The sequence below is a fragment of the Festucalex cinctus genome, chromosome 8 (genome assembly GCF_051991245.1).
Source record: "Festucalex cinctus isolate MCC-2025b chromosome 8, RoL_Fcin_1.0, whole genome shotgun sequence".
Classification (NCBI taxonomy): Eukaryota; Metazoa; Chordata; class Actinopteri; order Syngnathiformes; family Syngnathidae; genus Festucalex; species Festucalex cinctus.
The window spans coordinates 14,591,860-14,617,743 of NC_135418.1; the positions used below are offsets into that span (position 1 = coordinate 14,591,860).

Consider the following 25,884-nt stretch of genomic DNA (forward strand, 5'->3'; position numbering starts at 1 on the left):
GCACATTTTGCTATCTGAAGAAGGTACAACATGACAAGCTAAGGGCCCCATTCTACTCCTACGCAAAGCATTGTTCTGCTCAGTCCAACACTGCAATTAGAACTCTTAAGTGTTTTCAGTATTCTACAATTTATAAGGAGAGGAACCCAAAACAAAAAGATTTGATGGATGGTGGTTGTAGTACATTCAAACAGTACTGGACAACAACAGGTACTGTACATCATTAAAGCTTAACCCCAATTCACTGCCACACTATCCTCCCAATCTTAATAAACAGAGGGATGAGAAATGAGAAAAGGCTTATGGAAATATTTAATTACGGAGCAATCATGGCCGTGGGTGATTTTCTATTTCAATCTCAGCAACCCTTAAACTGAAACAGTGGGGATTCTAATTAGATTAATAGCACTATGCAAATGTATGGCATTTTTGAAAAGGCGAGGGATGAAACATAATCAGTTGTGTAAATAGGCAGGAGGGGTGTATATATTTTGGAAATGGGAGGTTGTGCAACTGAGTGTAAGTATAAATTATTTAGAAAATATAATAGGATAATGCAGGGGTTTGTCACTAATATATAAAGGAATATTCATGAAAGAGCCAAATATTGCATGTTCTTGCAAATGTGCTTCAATGTTTTCAGCCTGTCTTTGTACTGTGGAGTATCCTTATGCTACACCATTTAAAGGAGGAATTAGCTATGTGACTAAGTATTATGGGCATACAAACATTGCAAGTTGATGCATGGACCTGAAATTATTACATCAGTAACTTTACCTGATACCCAAGGGGGACTATGGCTGCATAGGACAGTGGCACCTTCAAATGGGTTTCTTATCTCTGCAGCTCTGTTCGCCATAAAAGTCAGTGGCAAAGATGCAACGTGCCATATCTGTAACTTAATTAAATGTGTCCATTACATCCCTCAAAGGCCATATTAGATCAGCCCAGGGAGTAGATTTAATCAGCTCATTGGGGTAATAGCCTCAAAAGGGTGACTCTTGCCTTGCTTCTTGTTTGAGCCGACTTCCATACAAGGAGGAATCCCATAAACTTTAATGCGACTTCATATTGCAATTCATCCACCATGGAGAAATGTGACACCTTTCATTTTAATTGAGTATACTTTCTCAGAACATAAAGCATTTTGTACTACCCTGGGAATTAAAGCGTTAAAGCAAATATCACCGCATCCTCATGGGAGATGGATTGTAAACCACGGCACACTTAACCAGTTGGACTAATCACCCCGATTGCAACGGGGGATTCATTTACTGCAAATGCAGAACTGTGCAACAAGGTCAAGGGTCAGAATGACAGATAAGGCGTCTGAGACATTCAGCGCTTAAATGAGCAGTAAGTGACAGAGCAGGGAGAGGCGTGGCCGTGCATGTGAATATACAAGTGTGATTGTGGACAATCCTCAAAGGAGGCTCATCTAACATCCAGAGGGAAGCCAGATTGGAGCCCTACAGTATCCTGCGGGCCTACATGCCATCTGCTGCCCTGAGGCTAATGCCCCACCAGACGTTTTAGCCTCCACTGGATCAGCCATGGGTGGACAGAGGGAGAGCCTGGGACTCAAAAGGGGGTAATCGAGGTGATTTGATTCAGAGCTAAAGGATTATTTGATCCCGGCATCAGACGCAGGACTCAACACTAAGTTAGGGAACTGTGACTGTGCAAAAACACAGTAGGAAGCCTAACGTGAAGGAGACTCACTTTGACTAATTCACTGCTCTTCAATCCAGTATTTTGTCTTTCTTGTGTAAATAAGCACCAGATCAAGAGAAGAGTAAGTGAGAAACAAGGTTACAGTTCAAGACACACTATTACAGATCATCCACTAATGAATTAATAATTGAAGATTTATTAGTGTGACATGGGTTATGATAAGACTAGAATTACCATCTCATATCACAATCGTTACATATATACATCGTGTTCGATTTTTCACTCTAAGGGCAATGTGATACCCCGTTTAGACGTAAAAGGAAGATGGGTGTTTATTGTATGACTTATCCCATGGGGAAAAGAGGACAGAGGGAAGGAAAATGCAAGAGAGAAGAGAAGATCTAGATGAAAGCTAATGAGCAAATCCTTATTAAACTCCCGCGTGACTGTCAAATTGTTGGAACTTACGAATGGTGGACACTGCAGTTGTAGAAGACAAAATCAACACTGGCGAACTTCTTGCCCGTTTCCTTGGATTTCAGATAAAGCTTCACCACACGCTTGTCACCTGAATGAACACAGCAAAAGAACATATGACAATTTGACAATATAAATTTCACACAAACCCCCCCCCCAAAAAAAATCATAACAAAAAAAAAACAACAACATGAATTTGAATATTTGTTTTCATTTTCAATATACTGTACTAGGGCTGTCAAAGTTAAAGCATTAAGTTTGGAGATTAATTTAAGGTTTTAAACTGTTGGGGGAAAAAAAAAACTCAGTTCAGTCAGTTTTATTCATTTCCTGTGTAGTCACTGGCACGTAGATGGACAAACATGGACTGTAGGTAGGTGTACTTTCAGTTTTCTTAAATCTTAAGCAATTTGCAAACTTTGCAAGAGCAAATTCAAACACCATATTAGTTGTACATCTTTTGTGCATCATCTAAGAACAAAACACTCTGCTCAAGATACCTCCATGGGACCTTACAAATCAATGCTGCTAAAGTGTTGCGCCCTTGGGCACAACGGAATTTGTAAGTGAGACATTTTGAGAATATATAATACCGGTATATGGAAAATTGCATGATTAATTAGTCTCAAAATTTTAAACGCTTGACAGCACTAGAACAGCCTAAGTAGAGTGTAACTGAAGAACAGTTTATGTTAAAAAACAAAACAAAACAAAAACTAGAAGTGCCACTTGGAGAAAAACGTCAAATTGCATATAGAGCCTTTGGTGCTTTGAATATGTTTGTCATTTCTGTGGCAAATATAGAAGCTGACACAAAATAGGTACACAATCTCTGCTAAAACAGGAGAAAGCAGATATGTCTAAATACAGCAATAATCACCGATTCCTGGCTTTGAAAAGAAGTTAGCGGCACAAGCAGTGTCCTTTCGAAGGAAAGGAAAATAAATAAGTGAAACTGACAATGGCGCATAATGCATGATAATGGGAATTCAAAAACAGTGCTATTTTCAGTAGAAAAATGCAAACTTGAGTTAGGGGGCTTTGAAATGGAACGGCCAAGCATTATTGGTAATGACAAGGTATTCCGGATAGAGTCACACTAAGCAAATCATCTAAGAATGCTAAAAATATTTTCTGGTGGCAGCACAGCTGCAGACTTCTCAGATTGCACAGTAGAAAAAGACCCCTTAGGGGGAGACATCAGCCCATGCTGATGAATTAATAGCATCAAATGAATACAAAGGCACAACAAAACTGCAACAGAAACCTAAAAAAGCAACTGTAAAAAGAAGATGCTGTGTGGCACAATACCACCAATCCTCTGTTTTGTGACTTCATGACCAACCTTTGTTCCGTGTGATGGGGATGACGTCACGGGCAGAGGGAGACAGGCAGTAAATGTATCCGCCTTGGATCAGTCCCTCGGTCTCCACGTAGTCCTCGAAGGAGCAGTTGACCCCCGCCGATAGATCAGGCACATTACGAGCCTGAAGGACCAGCTTTTGAGAGAGGGAGAGCGAGGCAATCAGTACAAGATCAATGGAAGGACACGGTGTACATGGACTGTTAGAAGATATGACATGGGGGTTAATGGGTGCTGGGGGGGAAGAGACATGTAAGTGAAGCCGGGCTATATGTGGGTGTGTGATGGGCCTAGTAATTTGTGTGTGCATCTGTTACAATGGCAGCTATTATAATTATAGCAAGGTTAACGTGTGTGTTAATGTACACCAAGAACCACAGTTTAGTTCAGTTTGGTGTGCATTTTCTGTGGTGAAGATGCAATGGGAATCTACCTGACTGATCCATTCTGTACCATGCTTTAGAATTGCAATGATACTAAAAATGGAAGTACACGTCAATGGTATAGCACTTCTCAAGCACAGGATTTTGAAATTGCTAAGTACAGAAATGCAAATGTCATACAGTTAATACAAGGCAAGGCAAGACAGCTTTTCATTTATTTATTTATTCAATATGCTTCACATAATTAGAAATTCATGTGTGTGAGTAGGGCAAATAAGCATAGTCTTTAACCTGGATTTAAAAGCATTCACACTTGCGATTGACTTCATTTGTGTTAGCGGCTTATTACATTTGTCTGCAGCATAACAGTTAAATGCTGCTTCACCATGTTGTCTTTGAACTCTGGGCTCCCTTAAATGGCCTGAATCGGCAGACCTCAGAGCACTACTCTGTTTACAATGCATTAGCATTTCTTCAACGTATTCAGTCCCTAATCCATTCAGTGAGGAATAGGCCAGTAGCAGAACGTTATAAAGTCTAGCCTACAGTTTACTGGGAGTAAGTGAATAGTCTTTAGGACTGGATTAATATGTTCTTCTTAGTTTTGGTCAGAACGCAAGCTGCAGCCTTCTCAATGAGTGAGGTGCAATATAAGGAAAAAAAATATAGGAAAAAGTTGTGTTTTTAACCCCCCCACCTATAAGTTTATTCTGTTAAAGTGGAAGTCAACCTTAAATATTTCTTGACAATAATGTGCTCTATGTGACTTCAATAGTCTAAACATGACATTCTAATTCATACTGCAATTGTGGAATATGAGTTATGAAGCAAAATCCAGCTGTTTTTATCCATCTCAGGGTGCGGCCATTTTGTCACTTGCTGTCGACTTAAGATGACATCACAGTTGCTCAGGGCTCAGGCAACAACCAATTACAGCTCACCTGTTTTCTGAAGCTGCGCTGTGATTGGTTGTTACCTGAGACGTGAGCAACATTGAAGTCATCTTCAGTCACCAGCAGGTGGCAAAATGGCCGCCCCTGAAATGGATAAAAACTCAAATTCCACTCACGCAATATTAACCACAACATATTTAGACTAGTGGGGCTGCATAGAACATATCGTCAAAAAAAATGGGTTGACTTCCCCTTTAAAATGTTTCATTTCTTTATGACTTTGCTACTGCCTTAGCCATGGTAAAGGGCACATTCCAGCTGTTCAAATTCAGGTGATGCTGCTTCTGTAGGAATGAAACGCCGTCATAAACCGATGATCCCTTGTATATGAAAAGGCTTACCTGCACTTCAGACATGGTGACGGAAATATTTTTGGGCTGAACGTTGAGCTCCACACACTGCCTCTGGTCTGATGCAAACCTCTGGGGTTCTCCCGCTCTTTCACAACGGTCCTTTCGTGAGCAGCTTAAGAAAGCAGAAGGAAAGCAAACGCGTGACGGGTCGAGTATGCAATGAGGAGGCAAGAGAATGAAAGAACGACGAAGAGAGGGGGAAAGTGTTGCGAGCAGTTGAGATGATATGACAATCATTTTAAAAATGATAAAGATGCAGAGCAATCACCTTCACACACAAAATGAGGGCAATAATAGGAGACAAATTGGCTAATAGCTTGCCACAGCCATTACTGCAGACCTAAACATCATTACCCTACTGGCCGTGACAATTGTGCAAGAAACACTAAGCTGTGTATACATCCATACAGCTCCTCATCTGTTCAGTTTACAGTCCCACCCAATTGAAACTTGTCAGGAGATATATATGCAAACATTAAAGTTTCACTGAGCTGTAAAAATGATACAATTCAAACCCACCGCATATCAAAAAGGGTCAGCAATTTCCGCCGTTAATTACCAGGCAGCTGATGACAAGAAAAGAAAAAAAAGGCTTCACTGTGCAGCAGTTTTACTATTAGCTATTCATAATGCATTAGCTATCACTTCACCTCCACGCTAACAACAACTGCTCCCAGAGGTGAGTGAAAAGAGCTGATGTAGCACTCTAAGAAGGATTGACAATAATAAGAGAGGCGGGAAAAGATGCTAACTGCTTCCTCCGTGAGCAGCCCCTATCCTCTCATTTAGTTAGTCTCATCGTAGCGTTCGTTTGTTCGCCAGCAACCCCCTGACAACTCGTACACACACAAGGAGACTATAGGCATGCATGTGCACAAGGGTGTGCATTTTCATGTACTTTTCTGCTCCAGCTATGGTAAGTATGTGTGTGCATGTGCGGCCAGCTCAATTCTACTGTTGATTGAAACTACCATGCCTATTAATAAGATGTGGCTAAAGGCACCAGAGGCCCGAAACGAGGCTTATAAATAATTTGCCTATTAATATTTCCCCATTTTATCTGCAGGGCCTTTGCCAGATTTGGCAACACAATCAGCTCGGAAATGAGCAAGCTGCGTTCGTGGCACACAGTCGAGTTGTGGCCAAATGGCAGGTTATCACTGGTTCAAGCCCATCACCATGTTGTCATTTTAATGATGGAGAGGTGGCACATATGTAATTGCGCGTGCCTGAAGGAAAGACAGCTTGCTGATAAGTCTTCTAGGTTTAATTAACACGTCCAGAGATGGTATTACGCCAAAGGCTTGCAGTGTTCTGAACGTGGTCTATCTTCCTGTCACCTTCCAATAATATGGAATTGTTCCTGACACTCGTTAGCACTCACTCAGTTAAAAAACTCAAACAAACAAACAAAAAAACAAAACAAAAAAAGTGTGGACAGGTAATTTTGTAAGCATTGCCACGAGCCAACTTTGTTACATATTTTATGGGCATTCAACCATTTTAAATCCTGCTCCAAATCCCATTAAATGTATTTTCAGTGTTCCCTCGTTTATAGCGGGTTCATCTTTCGTGGCCTCGCTGTTTCGCGGATTTTTACAGCGTCCCTTTTGGGTTTAATTATTTTTTTGGTCTTTACGCGGCCGTATCTCTCGAACCCTACGTCCGACATACGGGCATCCACGAATTTGTCTCTACGAGACCTTTCCAAAGGTGTCTGTCCCGTCGCTCCACGACATTGCATTACGGAGATACAAAATATATACTATACTGTATAAGTACCGTATTTTCACGACTATAATGCGCACCACATCATAAGGCGCATCTTCAATGAATGACATATTTTAAAACTTTTTCCATATATAAGGCGCTACAGTAGAGGCTGGGGTTACGTTATGCATCCATTAGATGGTCCTGCGCTAAAGGGAATGTCAACAAAACAGTCAGATAGGTCAGTCAATTTTTATTAATAGATTACAAACCAGATTTCTGACAACTCCATTCACTCCCAAAATGATTAAACAGCTGTTTTATTACTTTCTCTGAGGTAAAGTATTCGTATTAGCTAGCGATCCAAGATGGCGGGATCTTCTGCGCACGCGCGTCACCGATCGTGCGGGGTCACGACCTGTTGCGGCTCAATATTGATCCATATATAAGGCGCACTGGATTATAAGGCACATGGTCAGCTTTTCAAAAAATTGAAGGCTCTTAGGTGCGCCTTATAGTGCGGAAAATACAGTATTTTTTTTTTTTTTAAATTAACGTGAATTTCCATTATCACGAGTAGTGTAAACTGTTTGTATATTTATTTTTGATGTGGCATCTCTTATGTTCTAAATGATGCAAAATTGGCTTTTTTTATGATAAGCAACTACAAATTCAAAGAATAGAAAATTGTCATTAATTTTATGTAATTTTAATATTGGGCAGAGTTGGGTAGAGAAGCCAAACCGACCTAAATTTAACCCAAATATGTTGACCGTTAACAAGCTTTTTTAATGGTGATCAAATGGGCATCAGTGTGTGGTACTTACACATTGTGGAGGACACACCATCCACAGTGAGGGTCTCTGGAACCTAAACACTCTCCACATGTAGTGTACTGCTCACAGCTCTCTACTGGAACTCTCACCACCTGCAAAGGGAAAGCAACAGAGAAAGAAACCAGGCAGGTTAGTCGAGAAGTTATCATCCCATTAAGTTGGATCGTGATGAGTAATTGACAGCTCATAGCCAGAAAAATGAGTCCAAATATATCTTTCTTTTGAGATTGTACTTTAGATGGTATACAGGATTCCCCAGAGAGAAACCGGTGCACTGGGGAGGGACTACGGTCTAGTGGGTGAGTGACAGCTTCCAGTGAAGCGTACACAGGTGAGGCCCCGCAATGCATGCTGGGAGACATGACAGGTGGTCATGGTTAAAGGATTGACAAGTGACCTAAAAAAAAAACCATGGGATGAAGGGAGACTGACCTCAGTGACAAATGTGTGTGCGTGTGTAAATGTGTCCATGTTGCGAGACAGACTCAAGTGAAGTGTTTGAACAAAGTCAGTGTAACGAGGTCCTGTGTGACGGTGTGCGTTTGTGTGTGTCACTCATTGAGACGCACGCTAGGTGTGGGCTTGTTGAGAGGCTACAAGGGAAAAAAAAGTGTTTGAAATGGCTCTTCACTCCACTTAAAGGTGATAAGAGATGATTCACAACATGCTCCCAGGGGATCAGAAAGTGTGGCTATTTCAAGATATTTGTAGGAGACGGTTGGTTGGTGTTTGACAGACAAATCACAAACATATTGCTGATGACGTGCGTTTGTGCCAACTGACAGCAAAACTGTTTATTTGGATGTTTGTGTTGCGTTAAAAGTGTTTTTGAACATGGATTTGAAGATGGTTTGAGCAGTCTGAGTTCCTGAATCATCTCCTCGTAAACTACATTTAAAAATAACATACTGTTACCGTAGGGCTGCTCAATTATGGGAAAAATAATATTCACGATTATTACAGCTTGTGCACTGTGCAGTAGGACGATTTATTTTTTGGTACAAAACAAGAAAACATCTAAGCATTTAAAAATATTAAGACCAATTTAAAAAAAAAATAAAAATACCTTAATTGTGTAAGTTACTTTTGGACCAAAGAGAATTTATAATAATATTTATGTATTTACTTAATTATTTATATTGGCAAAAACTTGAAGAAGTTGGAGTGCAGCTTGCACACTATGCAGTAGGATGATCATTTATATTTTGGACAAAACAATAAAATGTTTACACATTTAAATATATTAAGACCAATTAGAAAAGCAGAAACACTATAATTATGTAAGTTCCTTTTGGACCAAACAAAATTTAGAATACTATTTATTTATTTATTTATATATTTATTTATGTTGGCAGAAACTTGAAGTAGGAGCAGAAGGTGCACTTTGCAGTAGGATGATGTTTTGGTACAACACAAGAAAATGTTTAAATGTAAAACTAAAAAAAAAAAATTAAATAAATAAAAATAAATAAAATTAAATTAAAAAAAACATTAAGACACATACAATTATTTGAAATACTATAATTATACAAGTTCCTTTTGGATGAAACAAAATTTGTTAAATTAGTTGTTTTAAAGTTTAAAAAAAAGGTGCCAATTTATAAATTGAAACAACTTAAAAATTAGTATTATTAATCTTTTTTTTTACTATTATGCTGATTTTGTAATTGTGGAGAGTAACAATTGAAATTGTTATTTTGATTAATTGCACAGCCCTATGTTATCGCATATTCTGTATGACATTGACTGATATTTACTACTTTAATTAATGGGATACAGTACTTGACCCACGGAGCCATTTTCAGCAGTAAAAAGTGAATAATTTGTCTAGAATGAATTTGATGACTTCATTATTTTTCATGTACAATTAACACCTTTAAAAAACATTTTTTACACTTGTTGTCGATTGAAGAAGACATCACTTTTGCTGAGGAAATAGGTAATGACCAATCATGGCTCAGTTTGCTGACCAAACAGCAAGTTTGGTGAGACAGTGAGACATGATTTGTCATTACCTATTTCCTCAGCACAGGTGATGTTATCTTCAGTCGACAGCAAGTGTAAAAATTAGTTTTTAAAGGTATTAATTGGACATAAAAAATAATGACGTTATCAAATTCATTCTTAAACAAAATATTAACATTATCCCGAAAGGCAAGAAAAGTGTCCATCAACTGTACATACCACTCAAAGATATTTTAATTACAGGCATTCGTCAAAATAATCCTAAAATAAAACATCTGGATGTGGGCCGCTATCCGTCTATTGATGACTTCTGGTTCACAGCATATGCCAGAGCATCAAAACCATTATTAACTTTTCCTCGCTAACGGACCCCAAGTTGTTAAGTTACTTGATCCCCATCTCATGGTGTGTGTGCCTGCACTTGTATCAAGTTGCTACTGCAGGCTAGTTTAAATCAAGCAGTGGAGTCAACTTGCTTATTAAGAAGAAACAACATCTAACAAACATCCCCCGGCTAACTAGTGCGGTCACACAGAGATGTTATGAGAAGCAGGTCTCAATGGAATGTAGGGGCAAATGGGGGCTTGGCTTCTTGTTATGAAGTGCAAGCGGGGTGTATGAAAGGATATGAGAAACCATATTGCAGAACGAAAAATGGGAAGACTGAGTTAAGGCTGGGGAGAGAAACCAGGAGTACAAAGGAAGAGAGCAATGAAATATTAAACTTGAGGCCAAGAGTCCCACGTGAGCTCTAACTACAACGGATATGTAGGACAGATGTGACATAATGGAACTCATTTATGCACTCCAAAGTCGTATATAGGTCTGGTAAGAATGTTTTTAAAGGAACAATATGGCGCAGGGGGAGGGCAAATAAAAACGCCATTAGGCCGAGAGAGCGATCCAAACGAGATGATACAACTGAGCAAAGGTGTAGAGCAGACAGGGCAAGAGGGAGGAGAGGCTGGTTGGATGAATGGAAGATGCACACAATCTATGAGCGCATTGTGCTGAGAAGATTGGTTATGGTGGAAGACGCTTCCTATGTGTCGTCACAATGACTGAAGCTGGATTCCGTTTGAAAGAAGAGCTGAGAGATGTCTAGAAGAACAACAGTGTGAAGGAATAAGCAGATAATGGGCAGATGCATGAGGCAAAGAGCTACGGTTGAAGACACCATCTCTTATAATAGTTTGTGATTTAACAAAGAGGAGAAAAGCAAGAAGTATTCATTGCAGATCCTCTTCTCCATATATCTTTATGATGGTGACTAAAGACAATGGGGCCACATGCAGTAAATCCTCCTTACGCGACCAATGCCTGGTGAGCTTGCATCACCTTGTCATTGGACTGTGTGATGATAGATACGACCTATTGTGCACAATTGTCCATGCGCCAACAGAAGTGATGACTCTACGTGCTGTATTCAGTGGGAGTGATAAAACAAAAGAAAATGTTGACGCAAAAGAAATATGTTATGGCTAAATACCCTGATGGGGATGGAAAATGTCTTGCTGCAGGTCTGCAAGCACTTTAATACTTGCACGGGAATCCCAATAATCAGCATATACAGTATGTTTATACTATAAGAGTTGACTTCACACATACTGACATCCATTCTCGGTTTCTCTCTTTCAGTCTCTCTCGATGGCTCTTTTAATGAAAGCCAATTTCAAGCGGCGTACCACATTACTCCTTTAAATGACCTCATAAACCAAGACTGGATGCTCCACTCTCTTGCCATCTCCTCTTATTTACAATGGCCTCTGCACTGTAACTCAAGTCCCCCCTTTCTTGGCCTTCTCCTCCTGCTCGAGCCTGGCTGACTCAAGCGCCTTGACGTCTCCTTTTAACTGTAAACTTTCCACCTTTCCTCTCCAATCTGTTTTTACAGGGAGCTATCACCTGCCTTTAAAAGTCCAGCTAACAGGCTTTGTGACGGTCACCCCCAAACCCAAAGGACGTGTAAAGCTTTTAACGCGGATTTTCATTGCTTATTAAATCCAAACACATAAAAGGACCTGCCTTGTTGAGGCGATTTTTTTTACATTAAAAAACAGACAGTGTAAGATAGGGAAAGAGGGAGGGGTATGGAGGGGTATTGGCTATTTATTATTTTGTTACCAGCCATTCCCACACTACAACAAAATGTTGTAGTTTCATTTATTTTAATTTAGCAGTCAGGCAATTTTTTTCAGGGCTTTTTGAGTTATCTTCTGTTTGTTGGTTTGTGACATTATCATTTATTTATATGTACTGTATATGTTGATATATATGGGTCGATGACGGATAAGGATTTTTACCAGACCCAGCATCGTTAATTTATTATAAAAACACAAATATTTATTCTTTATTATTATTTACTATTATCTACAATTTAGGGCATCTATAATTTAGGACATAGATCTGTTTTCTACAGTGGTCGCATCAGCTGATGCTTGGTCGCACCACATACGTATTTTCATCTTCAATCAAAGTTATGAGACTAACAGTTATCTAAAAAAAACAGCCTAGCTAGCGAGTGCCACACAAGTAAAGTTCTAATGAAAATATATATTTGTTGGAAAAAAAAATAAAAAATCAGGTCATACCACATGATGTACAAATATGACCACTACATAGTTCTTAAAAGGGTAACTTGTGAGACAGTACAAACCAGATCGCTGTTCTCAGGGTTTTTTGACTCTTTTGTGGATGATACAAATTCTTGTGTTGAAATGTATTTCAAAATAAAAGTTCCAAATTGGTTATTTCTTTTTGGTCGCACCACATGATAATTCATAAAATTGGCATTACCAGACAAACTTACCTGAGCCGTCAAGGACCAATACGTGAATGCTATATTTTAATAAGTCTGTAAGTAAGTTACATCATGGCAATCTTCATACTGTATTCCTTGGAGCCACTTGGGGCTGTGAGCAGCATTTGTGATGGCATTGGATCATTATACCTTGGCTGTCTTTGGACACTTACTGTATATAATAAATTTCAGGCAATGCCATGACAGATTGGTACATCAGAGCCTTTCTCTTTGAGCTTAAAATATATTTTAGAGCTGATAAGTGCCCCAAGGCAAATAACAGTCAATTATGTGGTGTACCTTGAATATAGGAGAACAATGTATATTTTTTAATGCATTATGGACAGTGTATAAGAAAATACATCACATTTTAAGTCACGCGGCAACGTTACCTAAAACAGATTAATGTAGAGGTGCACTCTCAGCAGGGTATCCAAGAAGGGGAGCTAGTCTTTCCCAATATTAGAATACCCAGTTGGGGGACAAGTGGATTGGGGTATCAAAGGTTGGGTTAGTATGTCTTCATTGAGTGGATTGTCTGGGACTTAGAGGATCAATGGATAGCTTGGTGTGTTGACTTGATAAGCAGCAAACTGGCACAAGGTAGATGCTAAAAAAGAAGGTACTGAACGCATATAGTTGTGTTTGTAACAAAAATACATTTAAAAAATGGAATAGATGAAATTATTCATTGCAATCCTTGTTCCATGGACATTCCAATAAACTCCAAGAAATTCCAATCTCACTCTATAGGTCACTCTACTTTCCAATCCTTTGTGTAGCCAGGTGGTGCATGTGGTAGGGATGGAAGAATGAAGAGCAAAACAGACGAAGACAGGGACTGACGACAAAGATCGAAAAAGCAGCGAAAACAAAGGTGTGAAAAAGAGACAACAGTCAGAGAGTGAAAAGAGAGAGAGGGGTGAATGTGAGTGGCGAAGGTAGACAAGCCTGGAGGTCTTCTAATTAAGTGCGGATGGGAGAGGCCGGCTGCCTAGTAAATGACTCTGTCACTTTAGTAAATGGACTTTGTGAGGAGTGAGGAACCACACAGCTGGCATTTCCATTAGCACTGCCAAGCGACCCACCACCATGTACACAGGTCGCCAGCAGAAGAGAGGGACGAAGAGAATACAGCAATTCCTCAAAGGTGAATGGCTGAGCGGCAGTGGTTGGAAAAATCTGAATCTCAGATATAAAAGTTGGGTAGTCTGGTTAACTTTGGTTACCTTGATGCAAAATCTACATACTGTAGCAATAATCGGGGATCAGAATTGAACATCCAGGTCTTTGAGAACGGTTTCCAGAAATTACATTCCTTGTGGATTATCTATTCCGCTGCTGTCTGATGATGTGATAAACAAAAAAATGATCCCTTCTATAAACAACACCTTTTCTTTTTATGACACTTTTATTTGGCTAAAAACAAACCAGGAAGTATTGCGACTGGTCCTGCATTTTTGTTTACTCGGAAGTCACGTTTAATCTCCAGAGGTTTTGTGAGATTTCTCGTTTAACCATGAAACATTCATGAATGAACTCGGTTCATATGTGATGTGTTGATTGTGCCGTGTGGATGCACACCACACGGTACGTTCAAAACTGTTACTCCCGTAATTTTTGGCGTCTCTCAAAGTGTGGAAGTCGGCCAACAATTTTAAAATCTTGGCTTAAGGCTTAAGCTACATCACTTAACTGTATATAGCGTTCAAGACTGTAACACAACCTGTCACATTATTCTTGTGTGTAACTCTCCAGGCTCGCCCAATCAACAAACTGTTACATTGCAAATACATTAGTCTATCATGGAGAGTATGGTGACATAATAAAGAAGCAACCGTCATGCTAAAGATGACCTTTTTTTATAATTGGTGAAACAGATTCACTATTTTGACATTTGAGGACAAGTGGATACTAAAAACTAACATTGTAAAGTTCTCTCTTGTCAGCACGGTGGCCGACTGGTTAGGTCCATACACCTCGGGTTCAGAGGTTGTGGGTAGATATCTGGATTGCGACCTGCTGTGAGGAGTCTGCATGTTTTCTTTGTGCTTGCCTGGGTTTTCTCTGGATACTGTAGTTGGCTACCACATTCAGAATACATGCATGTTAGGTTAATTGAAGACTAAATTTTCCTTAGGTGTCAGTGCAAATAATTTTTGTCTGTCTATATATGACCTGTGATTGACTGGCAACCATTACCCTGCCTTTCGGCCACAGCACATTCAGGTTTCCCTGTCTCTGTGACATTACCACCACAACCTCCACTTTGCTGTAGCAACCTATTTTCTTTCTGCCGTCAAGTACCATCTGAAAAACAATTATTTTCCCTATGATGGCCAAGTCACACACAAAAAAGTAAACCTCTTCTACTTATAATTGTTTGTGTCGATGTAACAATGTTTTTACTGTCACTTGTAGCTACAGAGGAGGTACTTTTTTTTAAAAAAAGGAAAACCAAGCCATACCAAAATGAGCCTGAAACTGTGTACGGGGAAACTGGCATACACTTTACTGGAGAAGTATTATCAAATTCTTAAAGAACACAGGAGCGCCACGATGTACAATTTTTGTTTCTGTAATAAAATAATTTTGCACTTTGAGACCTGTGATCGAAGGTTTGCATTTTTTAGGCTTCATAATATTGATGGGTTTTTGTAAAACACAAGCTGGTACTTTGACAGCCAGCTTGGTAGGGAATGTTATATATGAATTGAACAAAATTCAAATTCATTTCAAAACAATTGTCCAAGTTTAGAAGCTAGACTCAAATCTGTGATGTGACACAGTGAACTGCTCTGAAAGCCGTGCCATCTTTTGCTTGACTTCATTCCATGACAATCAGTCAGTCCCACCCTAATCGCCATCAAGCAACAGGAGACCCAATTGTATGTCCGATTGATAGCGACAGAGGAGTAGGGCGAGATGGAGAGGAAGAGAAACCATTAACCTCCCTATCTATCTTACCGTCTTTTCCAATCCTATCAGTCTGTACGATCGCGCCGTCCTTAGAGACAATGGCAGAGTAAAACAGCAAGAGATGAGAGAAAGACAGAGCTATCTCGTGACAGCTAGACTTGCATTGGAACCGATAGCATCAAGACGTGTCTGCACACACTTTTTCCGATGCAGCATGCACACAACAATGCACACGTTTCTGGGAAAGGAAAAAAAAATAAAATCCCACAAGAGATACAACAAGAAACTGTGACGGGAGAGAGACGGCAAGAGACAATTAGATTGAGGACTTGTAGTCTGTCAGACATGGACGCAATCACCCTCTTTTGATCAATGTGTTAGTCAATCTTCTGACGTGAGATTGTTAAAAAGTATTTATACCTTCTTCAATCATATCACAGAACTTACCAGACTAGTGCAGACCTTCACAAGGCTGAACAATCCATCTGTCTGCTGTGTCATTAGGATATGGGTACTATGTACTAACTGGAATGGACAGTGTTGAAAAATATCTTGCAGTTTGTAACAAAAGCAGCACAAAAAAAAAAGACATCTTTATTTGTATATGTGTGTAATTCTAACACATATATGCTTCACAAATGCCCATGTACAGCAGCAGCAAATAGTCTTTGTCAGTCTGGACAAAGGTTAAATAAGCTATAAATTGGTAGGCTAACAGAAGACTTGAGTGCAAAAATGGAAAAAGTCACACCCAGTAACCACAGTGTTCATATCACAATGATAATCGTCCAACCTTTTACATTTGCTTGATGTAATTTGACAGATTCCAACGTTTTTAAAGAATTAATGATGACAGAGGTCATTGAAATAAAACACTGAGGGTAGATGCATTCTCCGAGCCAACTCCATGCTGTAGTGGTAGAAATGGGCCAAGTAATTATAACGAAGAACTGTAACTTGCAACGGATGGAACGATGGTTGAGGGGTGTCCCAAAAGAACAAAAAACAAAAGGAAAACTGAAACGGTAAATAATGTATTACGCTATTTCTACAACTGCGAACTAAACAGTTCTGTCTTCTTCAGTCACATTTTCATCAATTATCATCAAACGTGTAATGTATTTACAAACAGATCAATTCACTTGAAAGGGTCATTAAGATGAACGCCACTCAATAAACGCGAGTGTATCTATCGGCTCAGCATTGTGCAGGAAAAAGTGCAGTAATAGTTTGAACTCTTGAAATTGAGTGAACAAGCCCCCCTCCGTCCTTTTCACTGATGTCTTTGCCTCACTGCACCATGTCCATTAACATTTGCATGACAAAGACCACCGTCTTGTTCAAAGTCTTTTGGTGTGCATAGCCACTCCTGGGCGACAAACATGACGCGTGTGCACTTTCAAGCCATACATACAGGAGATAAACCAGGAAATGAAAGGAGCAAACTGGTGGTGTGTTAATCATCTAAATAAATATTTTGATTGAAACCTGCTTTAAATTCATCTGATCCTGAATACATCCAAGCAGTTGAGGAAACTGGGAAGCATTGTAGCTCGAGCACACTCTTTAAGAGGGTCAAATAAGTACCAGCCTATACATTTGAATTGAAACTCATTTTTGTACCGGAAGCGTCGGTTGGCCAGTTTGACAAATTGGGAAAATTCATCTTTGAGCCACTTAGAACTGAGTGATTAGCTGTATCGAGTTCATTAAATGTCTTGATTGATACAACCAGCTGCCTTGTTATGTGTGTTGATGTCAGCCGGTGCTAATGTGTGTACTAACGAGATTGGCAGCGGACCAGTAATATGTGAATGTAAACAGATTGGCGCACACGCAAACACACGCACTCTCACCCCCGGATTGATGTGTGATGAAACCATATGTGGGAGACATTAAATAATCGGGCCTCTTTTTGGGAACTCAGTCATACAATACAACCCATTGTTTTCCAACTGTCATGCAAACAACAAAGAGGGCGTACAGTTGTGGTCAAGCACATGGACTCGAAACGATTCTCAAAAACATGCAATCGCTCACAGCAATGTGCAAAATGCAAATTGCACAATAGCAAACTGATAAGGGAAACAGAAATTTTGGTCTCCTGACCATTTAAACCTCACGACTCTGGCAAGATTCTGAAGTACCTGGTTAAGGCGAAGGGTAATGGGATATTTATAAGGTTTTAGGTGAATGAATGAGTATAAATTTATACGTATTTGCACGCACGCACACGCACGCACGCACGCGCACGCACGCAAACGCACGCAAACGCACGCACACATACACACAAAAAAAAAAAAAAAAAGAAAAAAGAGCAATGATGACAAGACGTTGAATCGGTAAGACTACCGAATGAACAATTCTGAGCTCTTAGAAAAAACAAAAACCAAAAAAAAAAAAAAAAACAAACAAAAGAAATTTTGGGGGGAAAAAATACGGTAATATTGAGAAAAAATAAGTTTACGCTCTCATAAGGTGGTTTTTGAGAAGTGTCAATAAGTGTCGCAGAAGTGTAATTCAAGCTTCTTCTTTTTTTTTTTTTTTTTTTTTTTCATTTCCACTCATCATGTTACCCGTTCGGGGACATCTGTGTTTTCTATTCATAGTTAAAGAACGTCTTTCATACAATATATATTGTAATTATGAATTGACTATTATATTAGTATAGATTAGTGATAGACTAGGACAGTGGTGTCCAAACTACGGCCCGCCGTCCATTTTTCAATGGCCCACGAAATGTGCTAAAAATGGCATTTGACTAAAATAAACAAAACAAAAATGTTTGGAGATGGTCAAAGTAAGAAAGGAGGGTATTGAAAAACAGGTGCCATTAATGGTTATTTTAGTTAACTAAAACTAATGAAAACAAACAAACTAAAATTTGAAAAACAATATTTTTACCGAAATAAAATAAAAACGAAAATGCTTTTTAAAAACGAAAACTAACTGAAACTACATATTATATTTACAAAACTAACTAAAACTAACTATAATTATAGCAAATATGTCCTTCGTTTTAGTCTTTGGTAATTAATTTAATGCATGAGCCTTTGGGGATGATTTTAAATGTGATTTTTAGTAGATTTATTTTGATATCAACCGGAATAATGACGTTTGAAAGTATGTCACACAGAAGTGACGTCATCTAGCAGCAGCCAATAGAAAAGCACCTTCAGATGACGTTGCGCTCATGGTGTTTTTTAAATATTGCGCACAAGTAATACACATTTTAAAAATAATACTAATACTAATACTGAAACTAACAAACTAAAGCAAAGCATTTTTTTAATTACTAAACTAATAAAAACTAACAGAACCACCCTGAAAACTATTAACTAACTAAAATGAAAAATTGCAAAACTATAATAACCCTACTGCCATATTACAAAGAAATTGGTTCATATACTGTAGCATTTTTCTAAATATGCAAAAGCACAAATAAATCACGTACAATTTTTAGGACTAAACACAATTCTCTTCATAACATTTGTGGCCCTTGCGTCCTTCTGATTTTCTGTATGTGGCCCTCAAATGAAAAAGTTTGGACACCCCTGGACTAGGACATGTTTCAATTTGTGTACAAATTTAGGTGGCGTCACCACTTTAGGAATAGAACGCTTTTGTAAACCAAGAAACCTTCACATTTAACAAAACCATACAGTAAACATCTATCCCAGTAGAGGCCACTATTTGAGGAAATGCAGTATATAGCTGGCAATTACACAGTGTATTCTCTTACACTCAAATGATGAGGAAAAAGTGCTAAAAACAAGACAAAAATGATACAGTACATTAATTCCATAAACAAAATAAAATACTACAATGGAAAAACAATTATTACTTTGTATTTTATATTAGTCCTTGTCCGACCAAGCATACACACACACACACACTGCAAACCCATACAGCAGTCTGCCCTCTCCTGCTGTCATATCTTCTATCGATAATAATGACAGTGATGAATATAGCTGGAACTGAGCGAGTCATAAATCACAGAGCCTCGCCCCTCACTCTGACTCACCGGCCATGCAGGCCTTGTGTGATGTAGGTGTGCGTGTGCGTTGAAGGAACGGAAAGCATGGAGGACTTGTCGTGGGCTCTGCATGAGTGGATATGTCCAGTGACACCTTAATGTGCTTGGCTTGTCTGAGGAGCCCCTGCAGGCAACCAGCTACACACATGCATACACACGCACGTACACGCACACCTCTGAGGATCAGCAGAGAGCGTGCGTGCGTGTGGATCACTTGTCACGAGGAGATAGGAAAAGAAGAGCATGGATGCCCGACTCATGCAAAATAACCTGCCGTGTGTCGAGAAGCAAATTCTTCATTCCCCACCTCTGCCTACTATTCAGTATGCGTGTGCATGTGGGTGTGTGTGTTGAAGAGAGGTGCAAAAGGGGCATTGCAGCAATCACGCGAGATCATTAAAAACATGGCAATGGGATCACTATAAGGCAGTTGAGAGGGGAGGACTCAATTTAGGCTTAGATGGAAACGTGTGTGAGTGTGTGTCAGCGGAGACAGATTTGTACAAGTAGGGTGGGGGGCATATTGGAGTAGATGGAGGGCAGCGGATAAAGATGAGGACAGGGTGGAGGGCAAGAGGAGGGAATTGCTCCCCTCTGGTCATTAGTGCTGGTAGGGGGTTCAAAAAAGCAGGTCTGGCAACCTGATATCCTGTGCTGCTTAACTCAAGACTGCTATCCATTAATGGGGATCTAACAAAAAGCTAAACCACCGTGTGAGTGCATAGGCGAAGAGACATGCCATTAAAATAAAATTACACATACGCAGTAAATTTTTAATACGTTTTACTCAAAATGTGCCTATTGGTCCAACTGTAGACAAAGTAAAATTTACACTTGGAAGAGAGTAAAATATTTTGCACAGCTCAGGTGGTAGAGTGGCCGTCTCCCAAGCTGAAGGTAGTGAATTCATTCTTCAACCCTTTTGTATTTTTTTTCTTTTAATAAACTAATAAAATATACTCAGAAAAGTTTATTCTAAAATTTACTTAGAATTTATAAACTTAAAAAAAAAACAAAAAAAACTTTACTCGTTTTTTGTCATGAAACAGGCCAATAATTTCGTACACAGTAAAAATACTTTGAGTAAAATTTAATCTGAATACTTTATTTTCTTCCAAATTTTATTCTGTTTAGAGTGGGACTAAATAAACTCTTTTTAGAGGAAAATGTACTCTACAAAATTTACTGTGTAGGGATGCTCGTTACCACTTTTTTTTCCAGACCGATACCAGTATGACTACTCAGCTCGAGTAGTCACCAATAATGAAACAATGTTCCAATGGGGTATAAGCCACCGAAGAGGCGGGACGTGACTTTGCACATCAGTGTATTTCCGGTCCGGGCTGCGAACGCGCAACCAAGTGGCACAAAGTCGGAAGCACAATTATTTTTGACGCAGCCCACACGTCGCAAACCGAACCGGAAACAAACTGATGTGCAAAAAACAGTCCCGCCTCTTTCGTGGCATATACCCCATACTACGGAAGAGGATTAGGACCAGTGAAGAGAAAAAAAAAATAAGGGTGGGCGCAATTCTCATTTTATTCTCCGAATTCTGAGTTTAAAGTCAGCATCGTCACTTCAGCATTCTGACTTTAAAGTCAGAATTCTGTCTTTAACTCCGAATTCTAACTTTAAAGTGAGAATTCTGACTTTAAGATGAGAATAATTTAAAGTCAGAATGCTGACACTAAAGTCAGAATCACACCAAACTTTTTTTTTTCTCTTCACTGGCCCTCATCATCTTCCATACAAGAACACTAGTGGGCTAATATTAATACATAGAATTTCCCACAAAAAACATGACAGATGATATTGAAAGAAATATACATATATTCCAATATAGCATTTTTCCTTAAAATTGCATAAAATTAATAGCAATTTTCTATTTATGTAATTTCTAATTTCTAGTTCCTGATTGTAAAACGGCCCCAAGTTGCAACAACCAATACTTCGAAATATGGCCATAGACTGGTTTGATATTGAAACCTGGTATTGGTACTACCCAATCCCTGGATTTTAGTCGTTATTTTCCAATGTAGTGTGTAAATACTTCTCCACAAATTGTGTGCCTTTTCTTTCACTGGCTTACTGCGACAAACTGCTCGTCTTGACTCTTGCTGACTGGATCATCGTTTGCTGACCACAATTACATGAAAGTACAACAACCATGTGCAGTTTGTTCGAAGTTCTAAAAAGTTTATTCACCACAAATGACCGTGTCAATTCTTGTAAATCCCTTGCCCACTGGTCTTTAACTAAGAAATATGATTCCATTTAATAGCGTTGGCTTGGCTCGCTGCAGAAGTGACTTGCCAAGTCTCCGACACCTTCCATAAAAGCAAACATCAGACATATATCTCACCACTTTTAATCAGACAGCCGCTTTAGATCTATTAAAAATGGCCATCTTTGCATCATGCAAGCACCGGCTCTGCTTCCTTCACTCACTGTGCACTAATGAGACAGACAAATGAGGGGAGCAGCTGGGCCTGGGGAGCGACAGAGCTGTGACATGCTCGCCTCCGCCTGCTCACCCCCCAATCCCCCGTCTCATTGCTCGCGCAGTCCTACCATCAGATTCGACAAGGTCTACATCAGCGGTGGGGCTGCTAATGACCATAGGTGTATAGACACACACATACACACACACGGCAAGCGACCGGTTAACTCTCTGGATGTCTGTGTGCGCAGATATGTTCATTATTTGAGGTCTTGCTGACTTGTGTATTCCATGTAGCTGAGAGGTGACTGTATGGGTACAATTAAAATCTGTTGAAGTGAATGTTGAGCTGAGTTCTGTTATCGGTTGATAATGGTCTGCGGGAAAGAAAAAGTCATGTCTCCATGCGGGTGTCAAGGTCCAGTAGAATAATGTGTACGCAGCAGGACAAACACGGCGTTGTTAGTGGCAGTGGAACTGCCACACAAGAATACGGAATATGAATTGATCTTATGCACGTTTTCCTTAGAATAGTACCAACTAGTGATAAACAGATCATTGGCCAGCCAATAATTATCCGGCCTTTTTTTGGTTAGTAAAATATTGCTAAAAGTTGCAAAGGTTCACAAAGAGTTTCTGCTTGTCGCAAACAGTTTTCATATACAAATTATTTTCAATTTGCTGAGATGATTTTTATTGTCTGCAAACATATTTCAAAACCTTTTTGGAACCCTGGCGAAAACCCCAAATTCTCTACCATGTCAAATTTGAAGGCCGAGAAATCTGGTATCTTCCTGAGCGGCGAATGCTTGCTAAGGTAGCGAATTTTGGGTTTTCGTCAGGGTTGGCATAATGTTGCTAAACGTTGCAAAGATGCACAAAGAGTTTCTGCTTGGCGCAAACAATTTTTCTTGTGGTAAAATTTTCTTAAACTTGCTGAGACCATTTTTGACTGTCTGTGATCTTTTAAAAACTTTTAGGAACCCTGGCGAAAACCCCAAATTCACTACGTTCGCAAGCATTCTCCGCTCAGTGAGATACCAATTAATAGATCAATTTAAAACTTCTTTGTATTTATGTGTTTCATTTAACTTGTCACTTACCATTATAAGAGATACCGCTGACACTGGAACTCAATAACATTCCATGTACAGTATGTTGAAGTTATGGAAAACTTTCTTTAATGTAGAAAACTTTGGGGATCCATTTACTTGTTTACTTTTTAATTTAATCTAACACATAATGATGACTCTGGAAGCTTCCTGCACTTTGTTAGAATTTTAAAACAAAGCTGTCTATTCTCGGGAGTATCTTTAAAATTAAAAGAAAAACATTGAAAGTGTTGAAAATTGTAAATGTTTTAAATAACATTCTCAATGGCATTTCAAAAAGTTTTTTTTTTTTTCTCTTGCTGCAAATGATTATTGGCTCCAAATAGCGGTAATTGGCCTCTTTGACAACTAATAATCAGTATTAGTACTGAAAAAAACATATTTATCACTTCTTAACCCTTCAAATTGAGTTATTTCCTAAATTTAGGGAGGTTATGTGCAGCTAATCTGCTATTAAGTGTACTTTTTCTTGTTTTTTTATTGTTTATTTTTGCTCGATTTGTTGTGGTTATACCTCTTTCAGTCCACATGTACAATGGCCCTTATATTCAACTCGGGGGATCTAAGTTCACAAGTACATAGCTGTTCCAAAAAAAAAAAAAAACACCATTCCGTACATATAGAGAAATGGCCATTGTGAATTTTATGAATAAAAAACTTCTTTCAAGCTTTTTCTGACTGGCAAATATGACTTTTTCCCTGATGGGTTGCACTGCCATCTGTTGCTTTGGCATGTGCTTGACAGCCTGCTAATGCATTTTCACATAAACAGAATGTGGATATCATTGTTATTTTCACGGCTCATTTTTCTGTTTTATTTTGCTTTTTTTTAAACAAACCAAAACCACAAACTCACCTGTCTGTCAGTCAGTGTGTAGAGGTACTGTTGGTCTGGACTGAAGAGCATGTCTCTAAGCAAGGGACTTCCTCCTTCACTTAAGGTCACCTTCTCATAGAGTACTGCTGGACGGTTTGGACTCACAGAGTTAACCAAGATCTAAAGAGGAACACACAAAGCAACGGATTTAAAATGAATAATAGAGAAACGCATTGTGCAATAGAAAACTGAGCCAAATATGTATTTTGTTATAATGTCATTGCAGGGGCAGAATTAAATGATCAGATTAACTAAGGATGTAGCCAATTTTAACAGAGGTGGTCAGCAGCATGATGAGATGTTTAGAGCATTTCCTTATTCCATATTAAGATAAATGGTTAAAAACAATGGATGGAGAGCATACAAAGATGTACATTAGACATTTGACAATCTTTTCCTTTTATCCGGAAATAGTACATCCTAATGCAGATTCTGCAACGTAAATAATGCTAAACGTATCTGCAAGCATCCATCTATTCTAGCGAACTCTCCAGCCATCCAATTTGACAATTGCTTGAAAAGTGGCTGCTTGACATAGTTAATTGGCTTAATTGCGATCCTCTGCCAATAGTGTGCGTTGATTATAGTGCTACTGATTATAGTTATGGAGTCATGATTACATAAGTACATAAATGAAAAGGGAAAGTAAATCTACCAAGCAAATGAAATGAAACAAAGTAGTAAATAGTACAAATTAACTCTGAAAGGGTCACACTAATCATCTAATACTGTAAAGGATAACCATTGTGTAATGCCTCGCAAGTCTAAGTGTCTTTGTGATCTTTGCTGAATAGTTCACCAAGACCTGAACAGTAATGGTGCAGAAAGAAGATGGAAGATTGTCTGGCCGGGATGGCTGTGAGCCAAAGTCATCTCAGCAGCAAATGAAAATCACAAAGCAATGGCGAGGGAGGGGGGCAAGTATCATCTCTCCATTATTGTCAACTCGCTCTGCTATCAGCTCACAATGACAAGGAAGGGACAGCAGGCAATGAGTAGTTTGAAAAAATTATACAAAGACACACCGACAAATAGGCTCACTGATAGCAAAGATAAATGATGATTAGAAACAAACACGGGGGACTGTTATTGCTTGATATGCATAACCCAAAAGTATCTGATACAGAATATGAATAGACTCATGGACCATATATACTGAAAGAGGGCCACTTGGGTGAAAACCTCAATGCAAACATTTGCAATTAAATATTTTCTTCAGATACAAAAAAAACAAAAAACAAAAAAACGGGCATCCCATGATATCCGCAAGACAAAAACCCATGAAACAGAGATAAAGCACTGGAGATGGGAGGAAATAAGGACGCTATTATCGAGATAATGGACCAGCAAACAAGGGATGCGTTACATTCACAGATGGATCGTATCGAGACTCGCACAAACACACAGAGATGAATAACAAAGCCTTTCAATATCGTTTTTTAAAGTGATAGGAAGGAATGAGAAAAACACTGGCTAACACGCCGGGCTAGACGAGTTTGTAATTGAGCTTCTCTCATTAATAAGAGAGTCAACCCAAAAATTCCCATCACCAACAAAATGACACAGAAAGTTTGCATGCTATTTGATATGTAACAAATTGCTCCTTTTCCTACTGTTGTTGTTTCATTCAACCCTTGCGTCTCTCTGAAGAGGGATATTGTATGCAGTGAAAACACGAATGTGGGAAGTGAGAAACGTATGAAAAAAAGGAAGCAATTGAAGGTTGGCGACCCATGAAAAGAAGTAATAAATTGTTTCAAATCCATTTATTCAGAAGGGACCGCGGCCAAAGCTGAAAATATTGAAACCGGCAGGAGAACACGATCACTAAGAAGACTTAAGTACTACTGAGTATATAATCCATGCAGATGGATACAATGATGGATGGATGGACGGATGAATGAATTGGATACATCTCGAATGCCGCTTTGATTCGATCACAGAAGGAGCAACAGCACCAGAGATTAAAGGAACAGAATCTAT

General features: G+C 39.1%; 1 protein-coding gene across 4 annotated transcripts in view; it reads right to left on the reverse strand.

The window, feature by feature from the left end:
- Positions 1-25,884, reverse strand: part of plxna1b (plexin A1b) — a 205,628-nt gene that overhangs the window by 96,118 nt on the left and 83,626 nt on the right. For all 4 annotated transcript variants that reach the window (XM_077528740.1, XM_077528738.1, XM_077528739.1 and 1 more), the window contains exons 4-8: positions 23,881-24,021; positions 7,741-7,841; positions 5,192-5,315; positions 3,497-3,650; positions 2,143-2,242 (exon numbers count right to left, since the gene is read on the reverse strand). In XM_077528740.1, coding sequence (XP_077384866.1) covers positions 2,143-2,242; positions 3,497-3,650; positions 5,192-5,315; positions 7,741-7,841; positions 23,881-24,021 — 620 coding nt within the window. The remainder of the gene's footprint in view (positions 1-2,142; positions 2,243-3,496; positions 3,651-5,191; positions 5,316-7,740; positions 7,842-23,880; positions 24,022-25,884) is intronic.